The 27,790-nt window shown below is 36.6% G+C and overlaps 1 protein-coding gene across 1 annotated transcript in view; it reads left to right on the top strand.

Annotated features, from left to right (window-relative positions):
* The first annotated feature begins 3,162 nt into the window (after positions 1 to 3,162).
* The window catches only part of RAP2A (RAP2A, member of RAS oncogene family), a 34,175-nt gene continuing 9,547 nt past the window's right edge, over positions 3,163 to 27,790 (top strand). The window contains exon 1 of the mRNA XM_033104856.1: positions 3,163 to 3,606. Coding sequence (XP_032960747.1) covers positions 3,293 to 3,606 — 314 coding nt within the window. The 5' untranslated portion in view covers positions 3,163 to 3,292. The remainder of the gene's footprint in view (positions 3,607 to 27,790) is intronic.

Below are 27,790 nucleotides of genomic sequence, written 5' to 3' on the forward strand. Positions count from 1 at the left end.
TGTTTCTTTTCCCTCTTCATGATTAAAAATCTTCTTTTATGGCAGCATTGAGAATGAAAATCGAGGCCTGTCAATAAGAGACATATAAATGAGGTGTAATTACCCCAAGACCTAGTCTCTACAGTTCTCACCAAGAAAGTCAGCATTGATGAAAGATCTAGGAAAATAGCCTCAGAAATGCCAAAAAGCCCTCTCATTCTCTATTTGCTAAGTAGAGTGACCAGGGAGCCAAATCACTATTGTGTGTGTGTGTGTGTGTGTGTGTGTGCGCGCGCGCGCGCGCGATAACTTCTATCAAATACACTCCATCCAGAGCTTCTCAACTTCTAGAGTCTTACAAAATGAAAACAGTTGCTTGAGGTTACATTCTGGACCCACAATCCCAGTGCAAAGTTCTATTTTAAAAAAAAATTCAATGGACCTTTATTCCCTGCAAAGTGTATGATTTTTCAGCTCCACTTAATGCAAGGTACTACACAGGTGGTAATGGTCTATACAAAGAGAAAGTCTGATGCTTCTTGGCTCTACTGATCCCCCCAACAAGCTAGGAAGTTCTTACCACCACAACACACAATTTGGATCTTAAAAGAGACAGTCTGTCTTTCCTCTGAAAGAAGCGTAGCTGTTACTAAGAGAAAGTAACCACAAATAAGGGTACAAGTTTTATACAAAATGTGAGGCTTCTAAAAAGCTAGGTGAACACTCTGTTCATCTACAACATTCTCTTGAAACATCCCTGCCAAAAAAGCTCAGATATGAAGTTTCACTTATCGATATTTCACTTATCATATCTATGTGAGTTCTCTTCATTTTAATTCATTTATTTACATTACTAGTTTAGAATGAGATATCAGATCCTCTTTGGTTTCAATTGTCTTAAAACATTCCTCTGATTGTTAGTTCTTTTGCAAATTGCCTTCACTGCTAATTCTGGTAGCTTAGATACCTCTCCTTTTTTGATGATATGTAACCAAGAAATAATGATTGAATAATATTTTACTGCATATTTTGACAGGACACTTGCCCTCCATTGTTTAAAAACAAACTTGGTATGTGTTATACTATAGCAAGGTAATGAAAATGTAAGTAATCCGTTCTAACATAATGGAGCAACAAAGCTGTAGGACACTGCTAAATCTGAGTACGTCTTTGTAGTAGTCTGATAATTGACAGAAAAGATGGTAAAAGAACACCTGGTTTTTCAAGGATCTCAGACCAAAATCCTCTCTACATGATGATCTTCTGGAGCAGAGAAAGGGTAAAGAGGTATGCCATCATCAAACATTAGAACTACAGAAATTTATTATTCCCAAGAAATGTGAGATGGTAATGAATGGATGTAGAATAGTTCAAGAACGACATAGTTTAAGGAACATAAATCCAATAACCAGTTATTACAAAATATCCAGAAACGTTTGGGGATATAACCCCTCCTAAATTTGACGTTATGGGTGGGAGAGACTGTGTAACTAAGATAATGCTAAAGAGTTAACAGAACGATAAAGTTTTAAAACTCAGCTGTTAAAAATGTTTAAAGAGGCACGCACGGAGGACCCGTGCAACTGCTGCAGTATTTAGGAACCGGGAAATGTCTCACCTAAAGACAAAAGTCTCTGTTTTCTCGATTCATCCCATGTATCCCTCAGCACTATTTGTATGCCCATCATCTAGGCAGAATGCCACGGGGACAAAAGTTAAAACCGGAATTCATCACTTTTGTCTGAAACACATCTTGTTCCCTTGCCTGAATAAGGCTCAGCGACCGGCCCCTCAATCTCTGACCCCTCCCAAACCCCACCAGCTCGGCTCCTGCTTCCATACTACCTGCCCTTGGTGGCAAGGACATCGCGAATTCTGGTTGGCTCAGTTCAAGCCTTCGTCATTCTTCAGCTCACCTACGATTGGTTGGCAGAGTGTGCGCAGGAGCAAACGCCCAGCTGGCCCAGGCAGTGGGAGGTGTGTTGGCTTATCCTGCGACTAGAGTTTTTCCCCATTGGCTGGTGGATGGGTGTCACGTGGTTATGAAGGGGCTCTCTTTGGTCGAGAATGGTACCATCGGGTCCAGAGACATGGTCTGGTTGGCTGGAATGAATCCCAGCTCCCTACTAGGTCCCCCAGCGGGCTGTTGCTATGACCTCTCCCCCGGCCCTCTGCTGCGGTTCGGGACTCCGCGCTCCCGGTTTTCCAAGTACCCATAGCAGACAGGGCGTGGGAAGAGCTCCACTACAGTCTGGCACTAAAGACGGGCGGGGGTGGAGGGAAGGTGGGCGGGACTCCTGGCGACGTCACCGGGTTGGGTCCGGCTTCCACAGTCTCTGGCCTTCACCGCCTCGAGCAGTGGGCTGCAGAGGCCTGTCACCTCTCACTCAGTGTCCTGATACTGAAAACTAAGCTTCATTTGGTTGTGTTTATGCTCGGACCCTTAAGCAAAGCTTCTCGTTCTGTGTATACAAGATAAAACCAAAGCTCTCAGGAATGTTGACAGCCTGGGTGGTGTCGGGCAAGACCCTCATGTCAAGGCCTCTTCTTGGACCTTGGCCGTCTCTTTTTCTGACTCCTCACTCCAGAGATTGCTGCAGATCGTTCTGCTCCTTTTAACATCTTGTCTCTGCCAAATTCTGAGCGTGGGATTCTCAGGTTGATGCGGTTCCCGTCTCAGGCGGAAAAACTGCGCATGCTCAGATGCAGTGACTGGGGTTCGACGGAGAGTGCGGGGTGGGGTGGCGTTGGGTGGCCAAGGTGGTTGTTTATCCAAGCCGGGGCAGAGGCTTCCGCGCTGCGCAGAGCCTCCCGGGAGCGCGCGAGACTGGTCGCCTAGGCGACTGGGGAACAGGGGCGGGGCTGCGCCCCGGGGCCCCGCCCCGGGTCGCCGGGCCCCGCCCCCGACAGCGCTGCGGCTCAAACGCCGGCTGGGGTGCGCGCTACGGCGCCGGAGAAAGCGGCGGCGGCGGCGGCCGCAGGAGGGAAGCTGGGCGTGGAGGCGTGAGGGGCGGGGCTGGCGGGCAGCACTGCGGGCCCGCGGCTCGGGCGGCTCGGGCGGCTCCGGCGGCTTCCATTCGCTGCTCGTCCTTAGTTCCTGCCGGCACCCGCGGGGCCGCATTGCCGCCGGGATCGGTCCATGTCTTGGGCCGCTGCTCCCTCCGCCGGCGCCCGGGGGGCCGCGACGGCTGTGAGGTGGGGGCGGCCGCGGAAGGCAGCGGTGCCGGCCGCCGGGGCAGGGTCCGAGAGCTCTGCGCGGCGGGCGTAGGTCTATGTCGCGGGCGGCGGTGGCGGCGGCGGCCGCGGAGGGACGATGCGCGAGTACAAAGTGGTGGTGCTGGGCTCGGGCGGGGTCGGCAAATCCGCCCTGACCGTGCAGTTCGTGACCGGCACCTTCATCGAGAAATACGACCCCACCATCGAGGACTTCTACCGCAAGGAAATCGAGGTGGACTCGTCGCCGTCGGTGCTGGAGATCCTGGACACTGCGGGTACCGAGCAGTTCGCGTCCATGCGGGACCTGTACATCAAGAACGGCCAGGGCTTCATCCTCGTCTACAGCCTCGTCAACCAGCAGAGCTTCCAGGACATCAAGCCCATGCGGGACCAGATCATCCGAGTGAAGCGGTGAGAGGGCCGGGGGCGCGGGCAGCGGGGTTCGCGGTTTAGCCGGCAGCCACCGTCCCGGGGCCAGATCTCCCTCCCCGTGCTCTGGGGTGGCCGTGGACAGGGGGAGCTATCTAGGGACTTGGCTTTGGGGTCTTATGCTTTATAATAATTTTTCTTTTTGCCAGCATCACCATCATCATCATCTTGAATCTCAAATTTTAGTGCTTTGTGTCACAACTCAAATTTGGCATCCCGTGGACCACAGCACAGCGCTTTTGTCTCTTGGATATTATTAGTAGCGCTTGTGGCAGAGCCTCGAAGGAAACAAAGTTTAAAACTTGGAGGCAGGGTGAGGAGTGGGTAGGCTTGGGTTAGGGAGAGGGTGGCTGTGCCTGTATAGTGGAGACATTTTCAGACTCAACAACAACAACAGAAATTTGTCTTTACAATATTTGACAGCAAAAATCGCTCACACATGTACCTACTGTAAAAATGTCAAATCGAGAGGAAAGAGACTTTTCTCATCTCATGAAAGATTGAATGGTGCCAAGGCGTTTTAGAAAAATGAACTCTGCAATTAAGATGAAACTTTAAAGACAGATTATCGAATTATTTGAAGACATCATAACAACTTAGTGGGGCTGAGAGAATATTAGCATATAGGGGTACAAATATGCCATTCACATTAAAGAATGCGGTTTAACTTTTTCTTTGGAAAGAAAAAATAGGCATTCTTGCAAACAAAACAAGTTTCTTCAAAGCTATAACTTAAGTATATTATCAGATGTAAAGTTAATGCATGATAAGCTCTTTTCTAATATAAACTCTCTTCTAAAGTATACGTTTTGGAAATATGGCTGGTAGCTTAAATGGCTTAAAAATGTTTGTTTTCTCTTATGTTGAGTATTTTTCCATATTTCAAGCGTTACAAGTGTAACATATTATCTTACATCAAAGTTTTAGCAAATTTTTCTAATGACTATTTAATTACACATTACAGTTTTGTCTGGTTCTTATAATTAGTTAATAATTGCTAATAATTTTGATTAGTGTCATTTTCTTTCTCCAACATAATCCTACCTATGGCCCTAAATTGGAAGACATTTACAGAAATATAGTTGTAAGTGTATTTTAGACACAATCATGTTACATGTAGGTTTGAGACTACTCATTAAGAACAAGGACCAAGTCACGTGTACTCAGGGGGTACTCAAAAACGCATTACCTGAAGTGGATTTTTAATGAACATACGAGATCCAAGGGAGGTCCTTTCCCCATGGCTCCTCCTTAACTCATTGAATATGCACTGTAATAGCTAAACTAAAATTTTGTATATTATTTTTTCCATTAAGTTTCAAACTAGAATAAAGTGGGTATTTTCATGGCCTCTGTAGCTTTTCTAAGATCTGTGAATCTGGTAGCTTTTACTTCTCCAGCTTCATTTAATAATGCCTTTTATTTAAACCTACTGTATCTAAAAATATATAATCAACATTTAAAAATTATTGACGTATTTTACTTTTTCATACTAAATTTTCAAAATCTGGTGTGTAATTTACAGTTACAGCACATCCCAATTCAGACTAGCCATATTTTAAGTGCTCAGTAGCCACATGTGGCTGCAGGCCACCATATTGGACAGCAGATGTCTAAAGTGTATATATTTTGAGGAAATGCTTGTGTCTTTAAGCCTCAGTTTCCTTATCTGTGAAATAGAGTATAACATGCACCTCTTAGAGTCTTTTTTAGGATTAAGTGAGATCATGTATTCTAAGGTGCCCGACATAATACCTTGAACAAAGAAATTGCTCCAAAATTCCAGCTGTTGTTTTATTAATAATAACTTTGTTACCCTACCCTCTTTAAAATGATTCTTAATATAAATGTAATATTAGAGGAAATAAATTTGTGATTGCATTTTGAAATTCATTATCTAGTGTAGACAAGATGAGATTAAATAGCAATTAGGATTAAAACAATCATTGGAAAAATTTTGTTGGTGTTCTTAAAGTATTTTCCCTTAATAAGGATCTTATGGGAAAGGGCAGGAAAATGAATATTTAACTTCAAGTCTAGCACTAATGTATGGCCAAACAGTGAAACGGAGCTTTTCATTGGATTGTTATTGTATAGAATGTTTTGCTTTTAAAAAATATAAAACAGGCCCATACTCCCTTAAGTATTTACAGGTACACAGACATACACAACCTCTTGTCAAAGCTATGTGGGCAGGAAGATGGTTGTAAGTTGTAACTGAAAATGACTGTATTTATAAATTCATATGCTCAATTTTTTTAACTGGACTTTGAACAATATCACACAGGTAAGAGTAATAGGGATACAGAAAATGTTTCAAGTGAAATAAAACTAGTATTCTTCCTGATTTCATAATCTCTTCTCTCATTCCTCTCAGGGCAAGCCATGGTTCTGACTTGAAGTACCTTGCAATGTGCTAGTCAAGTTCTGTAGTTCTCAGGATAAAAGCCCAGCAATCTTCAACTTGACCTTCCCAGGAGAAGGTGCTCTTGTCCAACCTCCCTGCCTTGGTAACCTCACCTCTTGCAATCCTCTTCAATGTCTTAGATTCCAGCACCCAAATCTCTCAGTCTCTTGAAAGTGCCTCTCTCTGAGCTTCCCTTCTACCGGTGGAAATCATCTACCCTTCTTTAGAGTTAATTCCTACTCACTCTTTTGCCCTTGCTTGAAAGGCTTACTGCTCCGAGGAGCCTCCTCCCCAACTGAATTAGCTCCTCCCCAGCTTCCCACACTAATTAACTTCCCGCCACACCCCTTTTCTCAGCCACCTGTACTTCAGACTTAAGTGACACCCCGCTTCCCTCTTCAGATAGCACTCGTGAAAGCCTTATTATTTGTGTGATAATTTACATGCGGTTCGTCTTTCTCATTAAACTCTAATCCCATGTGACTAGAATAGTTCCTGGTATATAGGAAACAATCAAGGAAAATACGTTAAAAAGAACGAGTGTTCAGAAAGAAAAGTATTTTTATTGTCCTTTGGCTTCAGTTTCCCCAACCATTTTAATTTTCTAGATGGAAGAGATGATTCTTTAAACGACATTTTGCAGGTGGAGTAAATGATCTTCCTTCAGCTCCAACATTCTTTGAGAGTTCTTCTATCTAGTTGGGGCAGTGGGAAGAAGTAAAGTTTAGTATGAACCTTAAAAAGTTAGGAGCACATTGTCTTCCAGATGGAAGAAATGGCATGGAAATGCATAAGATATGTTTGTTAGCTGTTAAATAGACCAGATTGGCTAAACCAGGAATTTATATGAAGGGTGAAAGGAGGTAAGGCTAAAAAATGTAAAGTTAAATTATAGAAGGTTAAAGAGTTTGGACTTGATCTTAGTCAAGGACCATGATCAAAATTGTTAGAAATAGTAATGTGGTGATTCGGTTTAGTGGCAGTAGACCAGAGTCCGGAGGAATAGTTGTGAAATATTATGATAGTCTAGTTCTGTATAAAGATTCTGAATTAGCATGGTGTCTGTAGGGACAGAAAGGAAAGCATGGATGCAAATAATGTTATAAAGAATGAGTTAATCAAATCGAGTGGGAGGGAAAGGTCAAAAGTAACCTTGACATTTTGAACATGAGTGAATAGAGTTATGGAAGAATAGCTGGGGGAGATTGTTTTAGCTTTGGAGATGGTAACCATCCAGATCGATACACCTAATAAGTAATTAGAATATTTGAATAAAGCCTGAAACATCAGTTTATGTATAAATAATCTACATAGTTCAGATTTAGAGAGTTGATGGAATCTTTTCGGTAGAGTATAGAGGGATGGAGATGAATGGATATGGCCAGGAATAGAAATTAGAAATTAATATTGCCAAGGATAGAACTTGAGAGTTATACTCGTAAGATATATAGAGGCTTCATACTTTGCAATAGGCTAGAAAGCATGGGACTTTTTAAGACTAGGAAAAAGATTGTGGAAAGGGTTGTTGGTTTGCACTACCCAAAGTAAATAAGTTGCTATTTATTATTATTATAATTACTATTACTTTCATTACTATTACTAATATTTCTATATCATTTAAGTGATCACTTTCAAATGACCTAAATGACAATTTGTACTTTTTCTCCTTGTAATAAGTAGCCATATAAAAACCTCTAAAATAGAGGCAGGTTGCTAATTGCTACACATCAATCTTGACCCATAACATATTGGTGCTATGAGACAAAACCAGAGAACACATCAAGTGATGTCTCTCCCAAGTAAGTGAAACTTCTGGATTCTGCCGTGATTCCTTCCTCCACAAACACCTCCTTCCCCAATTTGACACCTCCGGGAACCAAAATTGTAATCAGAATCTGGGCCTCCAAGGCACAGCCTAATACCTAGCTATAAATCACTTTTTATATCCCAAAGTTTTTTTCTGAAAGGGAAACTTGTTTTTGCTGCATTGTAAAACTAGAAATTACAATATAGCTTTCTTTTTTGCCATCCCAGGATTGGAATTTTTAAATTTCACTTTGCAGATGGAGTAGACGATTTCCAGTTCTAACATTCTGTGAGTACTTCTAGCTAGTTGGCTCAGTGGTAAAATTTAATATGAACCTTGAAGAATCAGCAGCCTGTGATCATGCAAATCTTGTCTAGTTAAGATTTGGTAATAATTGTGTCAATAAAATCTATAATCAGAGGAATCATAATGATTTTTTTTTAAGGGAGGGGGCAAAAGTAACTTAAATAGCCAGCCAATCATTCTACTGAACATAGACAAGATATCAACTGTCCCTGAATATTGATAAATCCTTTGACAAGAACATATGGGTGATTTGAAAGGTGATATGACTGACCCCTGCTTGAGAAATCTTTAGGCCACCATGCAGATGGATGATGATGACTTTCTAGCTCTCCTTTAGGAAAATGTTGGATAATTAATCAATAAACATTAAGGAGGAGGTGGAAGAACTGATAAACTGTCTCGAGATTATACAATCAACGACAGTGCCAACAAAGTTGGAGTCTTCTTTTGTGTTGAAGTTTTCCAGTAGCAATACACTTGAGCAATTTCTGTATGCTATCTTTTATGAAATTATATGTGGTACATTAAAATGCATAGATTATATATTTATACACATTCGTAGTCAATGGTCTTTACATAAAACCATGTAAACCTTACTTAATTTAAGAAATTTTTTCAAGGATAATTTTTGTTTTACACAGTTTTTCTCTTAGCCATTGTGTTTAGAATCTAAGCCCCTGGGGAAGGATGTGTGATTCCACTCTAGGGTTTCCTTTGCTTCTGTTTCAACTTTGCCCTGTTATTTGTTTCTCTCCATCTGTTCTTACCTACGGTTTTCTTATGTATTAATATTTTTCTGGCCTATGCTATAAAAAGAGTTGTAAGTTCTGTAAATTTTTTTTGAAAAATATTTGTGTATATGAGTAGACTTTCAAACAAGATCAAACTGATGGACACAGAATAGTTACAAAAGTAAAATGCAGAGATACTATTCCTGTATGAAATGTATCATGAAATCTTAATGGTGTGCAGAAATACGGCATAGATGGTTGCCTTTTTATTTATTTGTTATTTTGACAGTGGTAGTTCATTATATTAAAATTTTTTCTCAGCCTGACAGGGAAAAATTTCTTAAACATACCTTTATGCTTTACCAGATCAAACTGAGTCTTTTTAGTAGACTAGTATCAATAACGGTAATGCTATGATTTTTGACATCTGCATTTTAGTGAGGTGTATATGTAAAATATAAATATATTGGTAAAGTTTAAGGTTATCAAAATATTTAAAATAACTAATTTCTAGTTGCGAAGATTTTAACATGGTATTTACTAAACACATTATTTAAATAGATTTAACTTTATTCTTCTAAAAGATTGAAACCTCTGAAAATATCATACCTAATAGTCCAACTATTTTGCATTTTATTCTTGTGAGAAAGCTCTAATAAAAAACAAACACCTCGATTATCCTGAATTTTAATGTTTTAGTTTAAATTAAGGGTCACTGCTATGAAATAAGATTTTTTTAAGCCAGTGAGTCAAAATAAGGTTACTGGGTATCTGAATCAAATACCAACATTATATCATATTGAAGTCAGGGTTTGGGAAGTCTAGCCATAAAGCAGCAATTGGAAGTCTTTGGAAGTTTGATGCACGTGGTTACTTAATGTTGGAAATGTACTTCTCACACATGTCTGAAAACTCTCTCTGAATAACCTACTTAAAATAAATTACAATGCATAAATTAAGTACATTTGTAAATTATATACTCTTTTTATTCAAAAGGCTGAAATGTAATCACTGGAAGAATAAGATAGGTGGTGGTTTTTATTTTGCTTTTAGTTTTTTCTAATACGTTTTTTAGTAACGTTTTTGTTTTTGCTATGTTTAATATGTTTAAGATTTGAAAACATACCAAAATGGATATTTTTGGTAGAAATACCTTGATTCATTTTTGTAGGTTTTAAAATTTAGTTATTTGTATTGAGATATAATTGACATGTAACATTGTATTAGTTTTAGGTTTTTTTTGCTTAGTAAAATTACCCAAGAGTAACATCGTAAACCTTAAAACATTTAAGAGTGTTATTTCTCATAAAACATAATGATTTTATATATGTATATATTGCAAAATGATTACCAAAATAAGCTTAGTTAACATCCATCATCACACACCGTTACAAAATTATTTTTCTTGTGATGAGAACTTTTATGATCTGTATTAGCAACTTTCAAATATGTAATACAATAAAATATTGTTAATTATACTCACCTAGGTGTATATTACATCCCCAGTGCTTATTTATCGTATAACTGGAAGTTTGTACTTTTCAGTACCCTCAGCCATTCCTTTTTCCCCACGACCACCCCAGCCTGGCCTCTGCAACCACCAGTCTGTTCTCCTTATCTGTGAGTTCGTTTTTGCGTTTTTGTTTTTTTTCTAATTTCACATATATGTGAGATCATACAGTATTTGTCTTTCTCTGTCTGACTTATTTCATGTAGCATAATGCCCTCAAGGTCCATCCATTTTGCCACATATAGCAAAATAATATTTTTTATGGCCAAATAATATTCCTGTGTGTGTGTGTGTGTGTGTGTGTAAAAATGTATACACATTTTTTTTGCCAAAAAAAAATACACATTTTAAGAAAAGAAGAAACTATTAATATATACCGATAATAAAAAAATACAAATCACGTTTGACTTCTGCAATTGGAAGAGGTTACCATCAGCTCAAAGTGGTTACCATCAGCGTCCAGACACTTCTGATTAAGGCGAACTACTGCTTGATCAATGTTGACCAAAGTGTTAACATATCTTAAAATGTGTATACATTTTTTTGACACCCCAGATTTTACATATATATATATTTTTTTATTATTCATCCATCAGTGGACACTTAGGTTGTTTCCATTGCTTGGCTGTTATAAATAGTGTTGCAGTATACCTGGGGGTGCAGATATCTTTTCAAAACACTGGTTCTGTTTTCTTCAGATGAATACCCAGAGGGGAATTGCTGGATCACATGGTAGTTCTATTTTTAATTTCTTGACGAACCTCCATACTGTTTTCCATGGTGGCTGCGACAATTTACATTCCCACCAATAGTGTCCACATGTTCCCTTTTCTCCACATCCTTGCCAACACTTATTATTTCTTGTCTTTTTGATAATAGCTGTTGTGACAGGTGTGAGGTGATATCTCATTGTGGTTTTGATTTGCATTTCCTTGGTGATTAGTGATGTTGAGCATCTTTTCATGTACCTGTTGGCCATCCGTATGTCTACTTTGGAAAAATGTGTATTCAGATCCTCTGCTTATGTTTTATCTGATTGTTTGTTTGTTTGTTTGTTATTGAGTTGTATGAGTTCTTTATATAATTTGGATATTAACCCCTTATCAGATACATGATTTGCAAATATTTTCTCCCATTCCATGGGTTACCTTTTCATTTTGTTGACGGTTTTCTTTACATTGCAGAAGCTTTTTGATTTGATGTAGTTCCACTTGTTAATTTTTTCTTTTTGTTGCCTTTGCTCTTGGTGTCAAATCCAAAGAAATCATTGCCAAGACTGATGTCAAGGAGCTTACCCCCCTATATCTTCTAAGAGTTTTATGGTTTTGGGTGTTACGTTCAAGTCTTTAACCCATTTTTGAGTTGATTTTTGTGTACGGTATAAGATAGTGATCTAGTTTCATTCTTTCGCGAGTGGCTGTCTAGTGTTTCCCAGGACCATTTATTGTAGAGACTGTCCTTCCCCATTACATATTCTTAGCACCTTTGTCATTAATAAGTTGAGCATATATTCACGGGCTTATTTCCATGTTCTCTGTTCTGTTCCATTGATCTTTGTGTCTGTTTTTACATCAATTCCATACTGATTATTATAGATTTGTAATATAGTTTGAAATCAGGGAGCATGATGCCTCCAGCTTTGTTCTTCTTTCTTTGGCCATTCGGGGTCTTTTGTAGTTACAAACAAATTTTAGAAATGTTTGTTCTATTTCTGTGAAAAATGTCATTGGAGTTTTGATATGGATTACATTGAATCCATAGATTGCTTTGTGTAATATGGACATTTTAACAATATTGATTCTTCTAATGCCTGAGCATAGAATAGCTTTCCATTTATTTGAGTCTCCTTCAGTTTCTTCCATCAGTGTTTTATAATTTTAATTTTTTAATTGTTATCTATAAAAAATATTGAAATAATGACACATTTCTCTCTCTACTTCTGTTCATTCACTCAGCAGTAGCTTTCACTTAATCATGGCCCTCAGTAAGAAATACATTTTACGTTGTGACACAGTGCATACACAGGCATAAATACATGTAACTGAAACCAAAGTTTTATGAAACAATAGTTACACTTGCTATTTTGCTTATAATACTTTCTATTTTATTGTTTTCTATTTTATTTCATTGTTTTTAAATGTTCTTCTTAATCCAGTAAGTTGATCATCACCCACAATTTGAAAACTGCTATCCAAAAACATTTAACTCTAAGAAAAATAAATGGAACTATATCTTTACTATTTTGAAACAACTTTTATCTTCTCTTCCTACTTTCCCAGTTTCCAACAATGCTATGTGAGTGCTATGAAAATGGAATACTTCCTAACATGAGATAGTAAATGCTGCTTTCTGTCACAGAGAAAGATAACATTTAGACACCGGAAAAAAGATACATAAAGTGTATCTTTTGAGGAAGCATTTATTACTGTTTGTTGTGCATATTAGAAATACGAGTATATACTTCTGTAATTTTGTTCCTTCTGATAAGGCAGTGTCCTCCCATAGAAGAGGCAGGATGGGAAATTGGTTTCTACTTAGCTATTAATATTTGAAAAGTTCAGTTACCTGAGCCTGGGCATAAATTTGGGAGGATGGTTGCAACACTTCTCAAACCTGAAGATCGAAACATTTAGTTTTACCCATGCTTCTGAACTCTATCACAAGGGGATGTCAGTCCTTCTCAGCATGTTTTATAAAATGGCATTCTGACCAGTTGGTACTAAGCTGAATGGCCTGAAGTGCCTCTGGAGTGGAGCCGCCCGGGTTTTCAAAAAGGAAAAGAAATAGGACATAACTTCTGTAATTTTATTCATTGTGATAAGGCAACATAGCTCCCGCCTTGTGAAAACTTAGAACAGCGAAAGGGCTGTTGGTAGTAGGATTCAGACTAGAATGTGATTGCAAGGATTCTCCATTGCTACAACAGGTTGCTGAGGAGATTTGGGAAACTGATCTTTTTAAGAGGTTTGCTACATCTGTCCAGGACAGTATTGATTCAGCTCTCACTTTAAGACAGTAAAAATAGATGAAGATGACCATAATAATAAATATCATAAAATCAGTTAGTAAAATTACCCAAGAGAAACATTGTAAACCTTTACTTAAAACATTTAGGAGTGTTATTTCTCATGCTTTCCTAGTAGTAGCCTCTTAAAAATTAATAATTCAGATGTGGAAATCCTACATCATATTAATAATTCAGTACATATTAGTATTTTCTTCTTTACTAGGTATCTTTACAGCTCTCCATAAGTGAAATCTTAGAGTGTTTTTTCTTTGTTTTTGGATGAAGAATTTTGTTCTAAATACATCCATCCTTCGGTTTTCAATGAACATAACAAATACTATACATAATTGATGTAATTCAGTAGTTTATTTTATTGTGCATACTGATCTCATCATCTGTTCTGTGAAGACAGTGTTACTCTCATTAAAGCTGAGCTCCAGCACTTACTAGTTATGTATTTAGGGGCAAGCTAACATCTTAATTTCCTCATCTGCAATATGGGTATAATATAATAACTAACAAGGTAATAAATGGAAAGTTTCTTTATGTAGTAACACTAAAATATCAATAATGATTACAGAAGTAGTAATGAAACCCAGGCATTCATCAGACTTTATAAAACCGTATACTGCCTCATGATTTCTTAGGAATGAGACTCAGTCGCCTTTCCATGTCTAGATAAGTTATATAGCTTATCTAGTATCACAATTCCATTTTTTCCATTGCTTTCTCCTCTGTGTCTGAAGTGCTAGTACAGGGTGGTATAGAATTTAGAGCATAGACCCTGAGTGTGTCGTGTCTTTCCCTTCCCTGGAGACTGTGTTGGCTATTAAAGGTGACAGTATGTTTTTGTGATTCAAACAATTGTGATTATTTTTAATACATATATTTTAAATATGAAAAATACAAAAAAGCAGTCGGGCATATAATAGTAAATATCTGTTAAATAACATTTTTTTTTTCAAAAATGATGGTGATAGTAGACCTTTTTATAAATACTAAAAACTGCATGGGGTAAAGATAAGGTTTTTAATCTTTGTGTGTGTGTGTGTGTGTGTGTGTGTGTGTGTGTACAGAGCTTTTCAATAAATTGATTCCAGAAGAAGTTTTATCTGTCTTTGCATAGAAGTCATCACTATCATTGTTAAATACTACGGTTTTAGCCACTTCATTTACATAACATTGCCCTGGGCGTTATGCAAAATAAGTACAAGATACTGTAATATCTTTGTCCTCCTGGATACCAAAATGTACTATCAATGCATATATATATATTTGTCAATGTTGAGTTTTATGTATAGATATATAGATATATATATAGATACACACAGAGAGAGAAAGAGAAGTACATTTTTAAAACAATTTGATTTCTTAAGTTTCAAAATATTTTCCACCAAAAACATTGCTTTTACTAGGCCTTTTTCTAATAAATTTTTGATGCACTCTAAATCATAGAAAGTCAAACATTTGTGTGTAAGATTAATGCCAAAAATTATGTACAGACAATCCCCAACTTAAGATGGTTCAACTTAAGATTTTTCCACTATATGATGGTGCAAGTGATACACATTCAATAGAAACCGCACTTCGAATTTTGAATTTTGATCTTTCCCCAACTAGCGATAAATGGTATGATACTCTCTTGTGGAGCTGGCCCTGGGCAGCAGGCTGAGCTCCCAGTGAGCCTGTGATCACAGGGTAAACAGCCCATGCTCTCTCATGGATTCATTGTGTTGGGTTATTTTGCCCAACTGTCGGCTAATGTAAAAGTTCTGAGCACATTTAAGGTAGGCTAGGTTGCGCTATGATATTTGGTAGGTTAGGCATATTAAATGCATTTTCGACTTAAGATATTTTCATCTTAGATGAATTTACCAGGAGTGATTTAAGGAGCATCTGTATTTATTTGTTGTACTTAGATTCTCCTTGGAAATGAAATCTTATTTTCTATTTGTATTTAGTTATAGAATGGTTTGAGCAGAATTATTATTTTAGAAAGCATTAGAAAAGTAAACTGATATATATGGAAAATTGAGAAAACAATAGATTAACTAGTGCCCAATGGAGCTAGCGGGAGTAGTTTTTTACGCAGCAGTAATTATCTGGAAAACTGAAATATTTTTCTAAAATATTTATTAAAAGTAAGTGAGGAGTGAATGAATGGTTTTATCTTAACTCTTAAAAGATGGAAGATTGATACAAGTACCTACCATCTGCCCTCACAATTTATCTGTCCTGTGTCATTTTGCTATTCCTGCCCACACATGACTCACTGCGTTTGTTAATTTAGGTCAACAATTCCTCGTGAACTAGAAATTTTGTTCAATTTTTAAAGATGCCATCTTTTTTTCTAAGTGAACTGGATTAAAGACAGCTGCAGATTCTTTGAAACAATTTCCGGGGAAAAGTACGATCTAGTTCTCCTCCCCTTGAATCTGGCTGGCCCATGATTGCTTTAATCAATAGAATATGGCAGAAGTGATGCTAAGCCAGTTTGGGGCGTAGTCTCTAAGCGGAATGACACCTTCCACCGTGGTCTCTTGGAGCCCAAGCTGTCATGTAAGAAGTCCAGCTACCTTGCTAGAGAACATGTGAAGCGGCCATGAGGCTGCGTGGAGAGGGGAAGGGAGCTACCCTGTCAGCAGGGCCCAGTCAGAGGCCTGTGGGAGGCCTGTGCGGAAGCCATTTTTGACCCTCCACGCAGCCCAGCCCTGGATGAATACCACTGAGTGAGCCCAGTAAATACTACTTGGAGCAGAAGAATCACCCAACTGAGCTCTGTCCAAATTCCTGACCCACACCATCATAAAATAGAACAAACAGTTATACCACCAAGTTCTGGGGTAGTTTTTTATACCACAATAGTTACATGGAAAAATAAAATATTTTAGATAAATGTTGATATTTTAGAAATTATCTTGATAAAAGAGTACTATTGATCCTTTGGATTTTTCTGTGAAAATGTTAAAAAATATTTATTGAAAGTAAGTGATAAGTGAATGAATGAATGCATCTTAACTCTTAAAAGGCGGCAAATTGGTGCAAGCACCTACCATCTGCCCTCACAATTTATCTGTCCTGTGTCATTTTACTGCTCCTGCCCACACACGACTAACTGCACTTTTAAGATCACATTTAATTTTAGGAATCTAACATATGAAAGTTGGTTTTCAGCAGAAAGTCTAAGTATATATATGTGTATGCCCTTTGCAGCTGCTTATAATAGTGCACACTGCCTGTACAACTCCCTGTTGTACCTGTAGTGTGTAGTGCTCAGAAAGGAGTTAACATATACCATCTAATTTATGTTAGGAAAATACCACCATGTATTCGGTGGTAATCTGCTCAATTTTGACATCCAGCCCCTGGCACATAGAAAACACTCAGTAGATATTGGTTGAATTTATCAATAAAGGTCCCTTTGGGTCATTACATTCTGTATTTTTGCAATTTTCCTCCCAAATCTCTGGAGACCCCGTGTTGCTAATCAGTTTGAGCATTTCAGAATCTAATGCAAGCCATGATAAAGGATAAAAAATAAAACATTGTAGACAGTGTACATCCAAAAATGCTTTTTCAGCCTGGTGACCATGGATATGTTTGCATTGTTTCTGTGGCATTTTCACTATGGGCTGCATGCAAAAACTGTCATATTTGAATATCATCACTTCATTAACTCATTCTATTTTGTATGCCTATATCAAGAATCGATTCCAGCACTGGAGATACAGCTGCATAGAAAGCATACGTGGCCCTTGCCTTCCTGAGGTCCCAGATCTAACTTCAAAGGTAGTACAGCTGGCTTAAGGCAGAAAGAAGACTTTATTTCAGGACTCCTAGTTCTATTCAGAGTTTTGTTGTCTATTATCAGTATCATTATTATTATTATTATTATTATTATTATTAATGCTATTATTATTCCACATTGTATTACTAGGGCTTCAGAGCAGTGGCTCATATCTAGTGACTTAGCAATATTTGGATCAAGAATATGAATAGGAAAAGAAAGACACTTCTGTTTTAAAGAAGATGGTAAAGTGTCAGCCTCTGATTAGAGGGAATAGTATCTATCCTGTTTTTCTTAAATCTCTTCCATAAGGATTAATGATCTTCAGGCTAGATGGTTAGATTTGTCCATCTTTGCCAGGGGAATGGGAGCCAGAGATAGGAGATAAGATATTAAGTAAAAAATTTTACAGATATATCACCACAATTAAGAGTCTAGAACTCACTAATGGTTTGAGAGAATTTAGAAAAGAATAATTAGCATTTCTGTAGTATTTTACAGTATCCATAATACTTTAATGGATAATTCATGTGGCCTGCTTAGTGTAGTGTCTGGTACCTACTAAACGCTCTACTGATGACAGCTAAGATTAGTAAGTTACCACCCTCAGCTTCCTTAACATAATACCTAAGTATCGTTAATATTTCTGTTTCACAGAAAAGAAACCTGATGCTCAGAAAGGTCACATGACATGTCTGAGAGCAAAGCTGGGACTTATTTCTGGGTCTTCTAAATCCAGATCTAGTTTTTTCCCCCTTGCAGTGCATTCCATCTTGATGTTAGCCCGAGACTAAATTGTGGTTAGCATCGACTGTTAACATAGGGATAGACTTCATCAGGTCATCGTAGAGTACCCCGTATTTCTCAGAGGTGGAGGGTTAGGGAAATGGGGGGAGGACTGTGTAAAAGGAATGTTTTAAGACAATGTGCCCTGTAGGATAGAACAGAGTGGTGAGACATTGGAAGTTTGAATAATTAAGAGACTTGTATAGCTCAGATATGAGTTTTTTTGGAAATGAAAAGGTGTTTGCAGTGGGAATGAAAATGAAGGGACAGATTTTCTCACATCCATTTCTTGCTCTGCCCATCCCCTATGATCAGAGTACACCGTGTGTCCCCGAAAATAAGACCTAGCCGGACCATCAGCTTTAATGCGTCTTTTGGAACAAAAAATTAATGTAAGACCCGGTCTTATTTTACTATCATATAAGACTGGGTATAATATAATATAATATAATATAATATAATATAATGTAATATAATACTGGGTATAATATAATATAATACTGGGTATAATATAATACCAGGTCTTATATTAATTTTTGCTCCAAAAGATGCATTAGAGCTGATGATGGTCCTGTTAGGTCTTATTTTCGGGAAAACACAGTGCTAGACTCGTTGTTACAGCTTCTCATCCTAAACCTGATTACTACTAGAGACTGCTGAAGACTTTCTGCTTTCCACTCATTCTCCCTTGCTCCCACCATGACTTCCTGTTTCCAACTTCTTTTACTTCAGTGTTAGCTTGAATCTTGTCAAAGTATCTGTAGCTCATCATTCTCCATTGGCTCATTATTTACCATAATCTCTGCCAATAATGATAGTTTCCAGCTCCTTACTTCATTGTGCATTTGTTTTGTTTTTGTCTTTTCTATCTGTCACCTGTTATTTCTCCTGGTTCAAATGAAAAAAAACCTTTTTAATAGACATCACCAATCAGTCTTATGCCAGTTGAACCAACCAGTTAAAACATGTAATGTATAATTGATGTAATCTTCCCCCAAGCTGTTTATTGCTGGAGAAAAGAAATGCTAATTCTATTGATCTGATAACCTGAGCTTTCTAGAAAGCTGATAGAGATTCAGTGGTTTTCTTTTTTAAGTTTTACTTATTACTGTTTAGTGAATTGGAAATAAGGAATATTTTAAGATCTTACTACAAGAGTAGAAAAATCTCCCGAGACATACAATCTTCTGTTAATTTCAAAACTTCTTAAAAAGTCTTGGCTCTTCATAGCTTTGATGAATCTTTAAATCTTCAGTCAGAGGTAGCTTTAAACAAGTATTCGTAATTGAACTTTAACTTTGTACCAGATACATATGAATTTTAATTCATAAACATTTTTGCCAAGAATTCTGAAATGAAGGAGTACTGAGAAGATATATCCTATCATCCAGATGTGAATTTAGATAGCAGTTCAAATAACTTGCAAATTCCTGAGCAATTAACTCAGTTTAGTCTTTTCAAATATTAATGTAATAGATGGACCTGTTTCTTAATGCACGTGTTTCAGATTACAACTCTCAACTAAAGTTAAAATGCATGTTTTATGCCTGAATACCTTTGTTCCTTTGATAGATGAAAGCTGTGTGCTCTTTACATGTGTCCAAACTTGCATTTTCCCTGCTCTTCAAATTATATAAGAAGAATCATACTTTTGTTTATAGATTTTTAGATGGTATATTTTTGATTTGGTGACTGTACATTAAAATGCAGATTGAAATTTAGCTACACATTAAAGTATCAAATATCAACGACAGCTTTCCTCTACATTATTCTGGATATCTTAGATATTGTGCTTTAAAAAGAAAAAAGAGAATCAACTGGTTTATTCAGACAATTTTTGCATTTGATTCCTAAAGGACAAAGTCTTAGGCTTCTAGTTGCGAACACTTCTTCCTAAAATAATACATTACTTGTGTGGATAATCTCTATTTCTAGTAAATAAAAAGCCAGATTCAATGTAGTCATCATATTTTTTTCTTTCTAACATGGATATTTAAAGTACCATGATATCTTCATACGCCCGAAAAGAATTGTGATCAGACAGATGCAATTTATAGATCTGATAATAAAGAAAATGTTCAGAATTATCATTTTTATTTCCAATAATGTACTTTAGTATTAATATTTCTTTTGTTTCAGTCTTTAGCCAATTGTGAGCATAAATTAAACATGATAGGACTTGCTCGGAACTTTAAAATTGATAAGCAGTATTCAGCTGAGTAATAAACTGATCGACTTCCTCATGCACTTAGGTAACTGAAACCCCATAACCTTAAACCCCAACATGCATGCTCACTCAGTTCTTGTCTTGAAGGTTATTTTTACTACTCCTGTTTTAATGAGGAAATCTTTTAGGTAATTGTCTTATTTATTGACTTTTTTTTTTCTATTTCAGTTTGTTTTTTTATTGAGGTTCACACGCTATGTAACCAAATCACAGATGAAGGTGTAAGACAGACATTTCAAGCAACATTTCCACTGGTTTCCTCATGTTCCAGCCCGGACACTTCCATGCTCACAGAACAACACATTTAGTTTTGCCTGTTATTGAGCTTCTGGCTTCTGTCTTTCAGCACCCTCTTTGGGAGATTCATCCATGTTGCTTGTAACAATTGTTAATTCTTCACTGAGGTGCACTAGTCCCCTTGTATGAATATTCCATGGTTTCATTCCGTGGGTGGGCATTTGGATATTTTCTGGGTAGGGATTGTTATGTGTAATGCTACTATGAACGTTCTAGTATACTTGTATCTTTTATATACTCTTTCTCTTGGTGTATACCTAGGAGTAGAATTCTTGGGTCATAAATGCGTATGTTCTGCGTTAGTAAATACTGCCAAATGATTTTCCCAAGTAGTTGTACCAATGTACTCTTCCACCACTAAGAGTTCCAATTGTTCCACATCCTGGCCAATGTTTGATATTGTCATTTTTTTTTAAATTTTAGCTATTCTGATAGCATTCTAGTGATACCTCCCTGTGATTTTAGTTTTGTTTCCCTGGTATATAGTGATGTTCAGCACCTTTTAATATGCTAGTGACTATTTGGGTATCTTTTAAGAAATACTACTCAAGTGTTTTGCCTGTTTAAAAATTGTATTGTCTTTTTCTTAGGTTTTGTACAAATTCTTCATATATTCTGGATAGAAATCCTTTGTCAGATGCATGTATTGCAAGTACCTTTTCCCAATCTTTGGCTTACCTTTTCACATGCTTAATAGTTTCTTTTAATGAGCATAAATTCTTAGTTTTAATGAAGTACATTTTATTCATCTTTTATGGTTAATTCTTTGTATCCTTTTAAATATATTTCCACCCCAAGGTTATGAAGATCCATCCTCTGTATTTATTTCTAGAAGGTTTATGATCTGACTATCGTTCTCTGACTTTCGTTGTATGACTAGTATGAGATAGTGGGTCAAGAGATTTTTTGTTGTTGTTTTTTTACATATGGAGATCCAATTGACCCAGAACCATTTATTTAATAGACCATTTCCCCAGTGAATTATAGATGCATTTTGTTATGAATCAGTCAAATCTGTATGTGTGGGTTTATTTCTAGGCTCCCTATTCTGTTCCATTTTTCTCTTCTCTTCTTAGATCTAATCCTCCAGTTTTGTTATTGTTTTTTCGTAGATCCTTTACTTTTCCATAGAATTCTTTGCATTTCCAAAAATCATCTGTCAATTACCACACATACAAAAAAAATTACCAAATACCTGCTGTTACGTTTGATTAGGATTACATGGAATTCATCAGTCAATTTATGGAGAATTGACATGTTAATAATGTTGAATTTTCCAATCAGCGAATGTACGAGGTTGGACAGTTAAGTTTGCGAACTTGTTGCAGTGGTGATGATAACTTTTTTTGATATCAGAGGGATTATTCATTATGAATTTGTACCAACTGGACAGTTAACCAAGTTTACTATTTGGAAGTGCTGAAAAGGCTGCATGAAAAAGTTGGATGACCTGAACTTTTCACTGACAATTCATGGCTCTTGCATCACCACAATGCACCAGCTCACATGGCACTGTCTGTGAGGGAGTTTTTAGCCAGGAAACAAATAACTGTATTGGAACACCCTCCCTACTCACCTGATCTGGCCCCCAATGACTTCTTTCTTTACCCAAAGATAAAGGAAATATTGGAAGGAAGACATTTTGATGACATTCAGGACATCAAGGGTAATACGACAACAATTCTGATGGCCATTCCAGAAAAAGAGTTCCAAAATTGCTTTGAAGGGTGGACTAGGCGCTGGCATCACTGCATAGCATACTTCAAAGGTGACCATAGTAATATGCAGCAATGAGGTATGTAGCACTTTTTCTAGGATGAGTTCGTGAACTCAATTATCAGAATTTGTAGTACATCCTTCCACTTATTTAGGTCTTTAATTTCTCTACGCACTGTTTTGTAATTTTCATCATGAAAATCTTTTACATCTTTGATTAGATTTATTTCTGGTATCCGATATTATTTTGCACTATTGTAAATGTTTTTAGTGGATTTTCTAGTTATTTTCTAACACCATTGATTGCCGTATATAGATTGGCCTTATATCCACAACCACCTTGCATTTTTAAACAGTTTGTAAATTATGTTTATTTTTTGTTTGGTTGGTTTTTTTGTTTGTTTGTTTGTTTTTTTTTGTTTTTTACCTTTTTTGCCTTTTACACCGACTGGGAACATAATTATACTTAAATGTTCTTTTTTTTAAACTCAGATTCTTTTTATTGGAAAGCATAACCCATATAAATAATTACGTTTTTTTAATTAAACATTTTTATTTTTAGATCATTGTAGATTCACATGCAGTTGTAAGAGATAATCAAATCCATGTATCCTTTACTCCAGTTTTTCCCAGTAGTAACATCTTGAAAAACTGTTGTGTAAATTCACTAAAAGAATATTGAATTGATAGTCAAGATATAGAACATCTCTATCCCCACACGATCGTTCATGTCGCACTTTTATAGCCACAGCTACTTGTCCCCACTCCTTAACCCCTGTTAACTATTAATCTGTTCTCTTTTCCTATAATTTTGTGATTTCAAGAAGGCTATATAAGTGAAATCATACAGGATGTAACCTTTTGGAATTGGATCTTTTTACTTAATTTCCTGGAGATTCATCCAAAATGTTGTGTGTATCAACAGTTCATTCCTTTTTATTGCTGAGTAGTATTCCTGGTATGGATTTCCACAGTTTGTTTAACTGTTCATTTCTTGGAAGACATCTTCATTGTTTCCAATTTTTGTCTATCATGAGTAAAGATGTCCTGAATATTTCTGGACAGGTTTTTGTGTGATCGTAAGTCTTCATTTCTTTTAGATAAATGCCCAGTGATGCAATATCTCGTGGCATGGTAATTAGCTGTTTCATTTTTTATAAAACTGCCAAACTTTTCTAAAGTGGCTGTTCCATTTTACATTCCACCATCAGTGTATAAGTGATCTAGTTTCTGTGCATCCTCTGTGCACTAGCATTTGGTATTGTCACTGTTTTTCATTTTAGACATTTTGATACTTAGGAAGTGAATCTCATTGTGGTTTTATTTTACATTTCCTTAATACCTAATACATCTTTCATGTATTTGCCATCCATATTCTCTTCAGTGAAATAACCTATCCATGGCTTGTGCCCATTTTCTATTTAGACTGTTTTTACTGTTGAGTTTTGAGGGTTCTTTTAAAATATATATTCTAGACACTAGTCCTTTGTCAAATACAAGGTTTGAACTTGTCAAATACAAGGTTTTAGGAGGGATTTTTTAAATTTGTTTCATTTTTTGTAGATTTCTTGGGATTTTCTAAATAGATAATCATGTCACCAGCAAATAGAGGTTTATATCTTGTTTTGTAGTGTTTACTTTTATTTCTTTTCCTTACAGTACTGCTTATTGCATTGACAAGAACTTGTAGTGCTATATTGAATAACAGTGATGTAAGTGGACATCCTTGCCATATTCCTGGTCTTAAGTGGAAAAGATTCAAGCTTTCACCATTAAGTATGATGGTAGCTGCAGAGTTATATAAATGTGATTTATCAAGTCAACGAAGTACCCCTCCTGTTTTTCTGAGAGTTTTATTATGAATAGGTATTGAGTTTTATCAAATGCTTTTTCTGTATTGGTTGATAGGATCATGTGAGTTTTCATCTTTAGCCTGTCAATACGGTAGATTACATTGTTTTATTTTATTTTCAAATACTGAACCAGCCTTGCATTCCTGAAATAAACCCCACTTGGTCCTGGTGTATAATTTTTTTTATATGTTGCTGAATTGTATTTGCTAAAATGTTACTAAAAATTTTTGCATCTACATTCATGAGGGATATTGGTTTATAGTTTGCAGGGTTTTTTACTATCTTTGGTTTTAGTATCAGAGTAAAACTGTCTTTTAAATGAATTGGAATGGGGTCTGTCCACTATTTTTCTGGAAAATATTGGGTAAAATTGGTGGTAATTTTTTTAAATGTTTGGTGGAATTCTCTAGTGAAATCATTTGGGTCTAGAGATTTCTTTGGGGGGAAGATTTTTTTCATTTTTAACCTGGTATTTTTTTGGTACTTATAGGGTTATTTAAATGATCTATTTTATATGAGGTGAGTTGTGACCATTTGTACTTTTCAAGGAATTGGTTGAATCACCTTCAATCGCCTTCGTACATATTGGGTACCATTCGTCTTTTCCCTACATGAAGCCAGAACAATCAGTGCTTTTACCAGTTGCCTTCCTCTTACCTTCTGCCCTGCCCCCTGAAACACTAGAATTTTCCAAATTTTATTTTTTTGAAGTTGGAACACTTGGCCTAAGGAGAATATAATGCTGGAAAGACCATGTAGAGAAATATAACACAATAGTTACTTTTTCCTCCCTAGAAAGGCCTAAGAAGAAGGAGGGACAGTGTTGGAACTTTTATTTATTTATACTGTCCCTCCTATCAAAAAGTATTTGAGGCTTCTTGTGCAGTGATGTAATATTTTTCTAAGGCTTTTAAAGACTTGATTAGAGTAACAATTTGGAAAGAGCTAAAAAGAAAATCTATTTACATTGTTGAGTAATTATCATTCACAAGCATTTAGAAATAATAAATGTCCAAGGGTTTGGTAAAAGTTGAAGATTAGAATCTCATTCTCTTTTTGTTAGGAGTAATGTGAGAGTATGTGGAAAGACCTTCAACAAGGTAAAAGTTGAGTGGCAAATGATTTTTATGTTACATAGTAAATGAACAGTTTGTATCTGGAAACAACATACATCTTTTAGGAGCATATTCTCTTAATGTCTGTAGGGTCTGTAGTGCTTTCCCTCTGTCATTCTGGTATTGTTAATTTGTGTCATCTTTTTTTCTTGGTCAGTCTGGCTCAAGGTTTATCAGTTTTATTGATCTTTTCAGAGAACTGCTTTTTTAGTTCCATGATTTTCTATATTGTTTTTCTGTTTTCAGTCCCTTTGATTTTTCTTCTTTGTTCTTCTGCTTAATTTGAATTTATTTTGTGCTTTTTCTAGTTTCTTAAGATAGAAGCATAGGTTATTGATTAGAGACCATTCTTCTCAATATAAACATTTAATTCAATAATTTTCCTCTGTGCATTGCTTTAACTGCAGACCACAAATTTTGATATGTTTTCATTTTCATTCAATTAAATGTTTTCTAATCTTCCATGTGATGTCTTCTTTGACCCATGGATTATTTAGAAGAGTGTGGTTCAATTTCCAAATATTTGGAATATTTCAAATACATTCAGATGTTTCTGTTACTGATTTCTAATTTAATTCCATTATAGTCAGAAAATATATTTTGTGTCGTTTCAGTTCTTTTATATTTGTTACAGTTTTTATTTATAGCCAAAAATATGGTCTATCTTAGTTAATGTTCCAGGTGCACTTGAGAAGAATATGTATTCTGCCTTTGGGGGTGGAGTGTTCTATAAATGTTAATTAAGTAAAGTTGATTGATAGCCACATGGTTATCACCATTGGGCTCATCTTTCTGGCAAAGTGGGCAGAGAAAAAAAGAGAAGGAGAAAAACTAGGGATTTCTCCCATCCTCTTTAGACCTTAAAGAGCCCTTTTCCCACTTTCTGTAGATAGAAAGATTTCTAATGAAGTTTTAGCTTCTGGCACTGCCCACCACACGACTCTGGTAGGAACCCACTGTGGGTGAGCTGTAAAAGAAAAAAGAAAAAGAAGGATTCCCCCCCACACACATACTCCAGCTCACAGAGACCCCTTTACTCTGATCTTCTGGTTAGAAAGACAGAGTTTCTCCCAGAGTTTTGGCTGTGTGCACACCAGTGAGTGCCCACCTTCAGCTTAAGGCCACAGAGAAAAGGGAAAATCCAGGAAACTCACTTCCATATGGATCTTCTTTTCAGGTGTTGACGGTCCTCCCCAGTCTGCCTTCTTTTCTTTTCAGAGTTTTTCAGTAGTTGTTTTTTTTTGTGTTTTGTTTTGAGTTTTTATTTATAATCAGTGGGAGGCAAAGGCTTTAGTAGACTTAACACCATCTTGGCTGCAGCACAAGTTCTCAAGTGGCTTTTTTTAAGACTGTATTTCTTTAAAATAATTTTAGGTTCATATCAAAATTGAAAGGTAGAGACGGAGACTTCCCATATACTACCTGACCCCAAACATGCATAGCCTCCCCCATTATCAACACCCTGCACCAGAGTGGGACATTTTCTACAACTGATGAACCAACACTGACACATCATAGTACCAAAAGTTCAGTTTACCTTAGAGTCTACTGTTAGTGTTAGAACATTCTGTGGATTTAGACAAATGTAAAATATCATGTAGCCATCATTATGGTATTATAAAGAGTATTTTCGCTGCCCTAAAAATACTCTGCTCTGCCTATTCATCTGTCCCACCGCCTGGCAACCACTGATCTTCTTACTGTCTCCATAGTTTTGCCTTTTCCAAGAATGTCATGTAGTTGAAATCATACAGTACGTAGCCTTTTCATATTGGTTTCTTTCACTTAGTAATATGCATTTAAGGTTCTTCCTTGTCTTTCATTGCTTTGATAACTCATTTCTTTTTAATACTGAATAATAGATACTTCATTGTCTGAGTGCACCACAGTTTAGTTATCCATTCAACTACTGAAGCACATATTGGGTGCTCCCACGTTCTGGCAATTATGAGTAAAATGGCTATAAACATCCATGTGCAGGTTTTTGTACAGACGTAAGTTTTCAGCTCCTTTGGGTAAATACGGGAATTCTGGATTGTTTGAGAAGAGTATGTGTAGTTTCGTAAGAAACCACCTAGCTGTCTTCCCAGTGGCTGTACCATTTTGTATCCCACCATCACTGAGTGAGAGTCCACATCCTCCTGAACGCTGATGTTAGCAGTCTGTGGATATTGGCCATTTAATAGGTGTGTAGTGGTAGCTCATTCTTTTAATTTGCATTTCTCTGATGACATAACAATGTGGAGCATCCTTTCTTATGCTTACTTTCCAACTATGTATCTTTGGTGAGGTGTGTATTAAGGTCTTTGGCCCATTTTTTAATTATCTGTTAAAGTTAAGTTTTCTTATTGAGTTTTAAGACTTTTTGTATGTTTTGGATAACAATCCTTTATCAGATGTTTCTTTTGCAAATATTTTCTCCCCCAAATGGCTTTTTAATACAACATTTAAAATGCCCGAATTACATTGTCATGATCAGTTGGTCCCTTACACTCAAACTATTAGGAATCCGTTCTTCTGATACAGTGTCAGCTCTTAATTCTATGAAAGCAGATTATTTTTATTTATATTAGTATGGAATATCCCTTTTGGCTTTGAATATCTTTTTAGTATCATT

The sequence above is a fragment of the Rhinolophus ferrumequinum genome, chromosome 4 (genome assembly GCF_004115265.2).
Source record: "Rhinolophus ferrumequinum isolate MPI-CBG mRhiFer1 chromosome 4, mRhiFer1_v1.p, whole genome shotgun sequence".
Taxonomy (NCBI): domain Eukaryota; kingdom Metazoa; phylum Chordata; class Mammalia; order Chiroptera; family Rhinolophidae; genus Rhinolophus; species Rhinolophus ferrumequinum.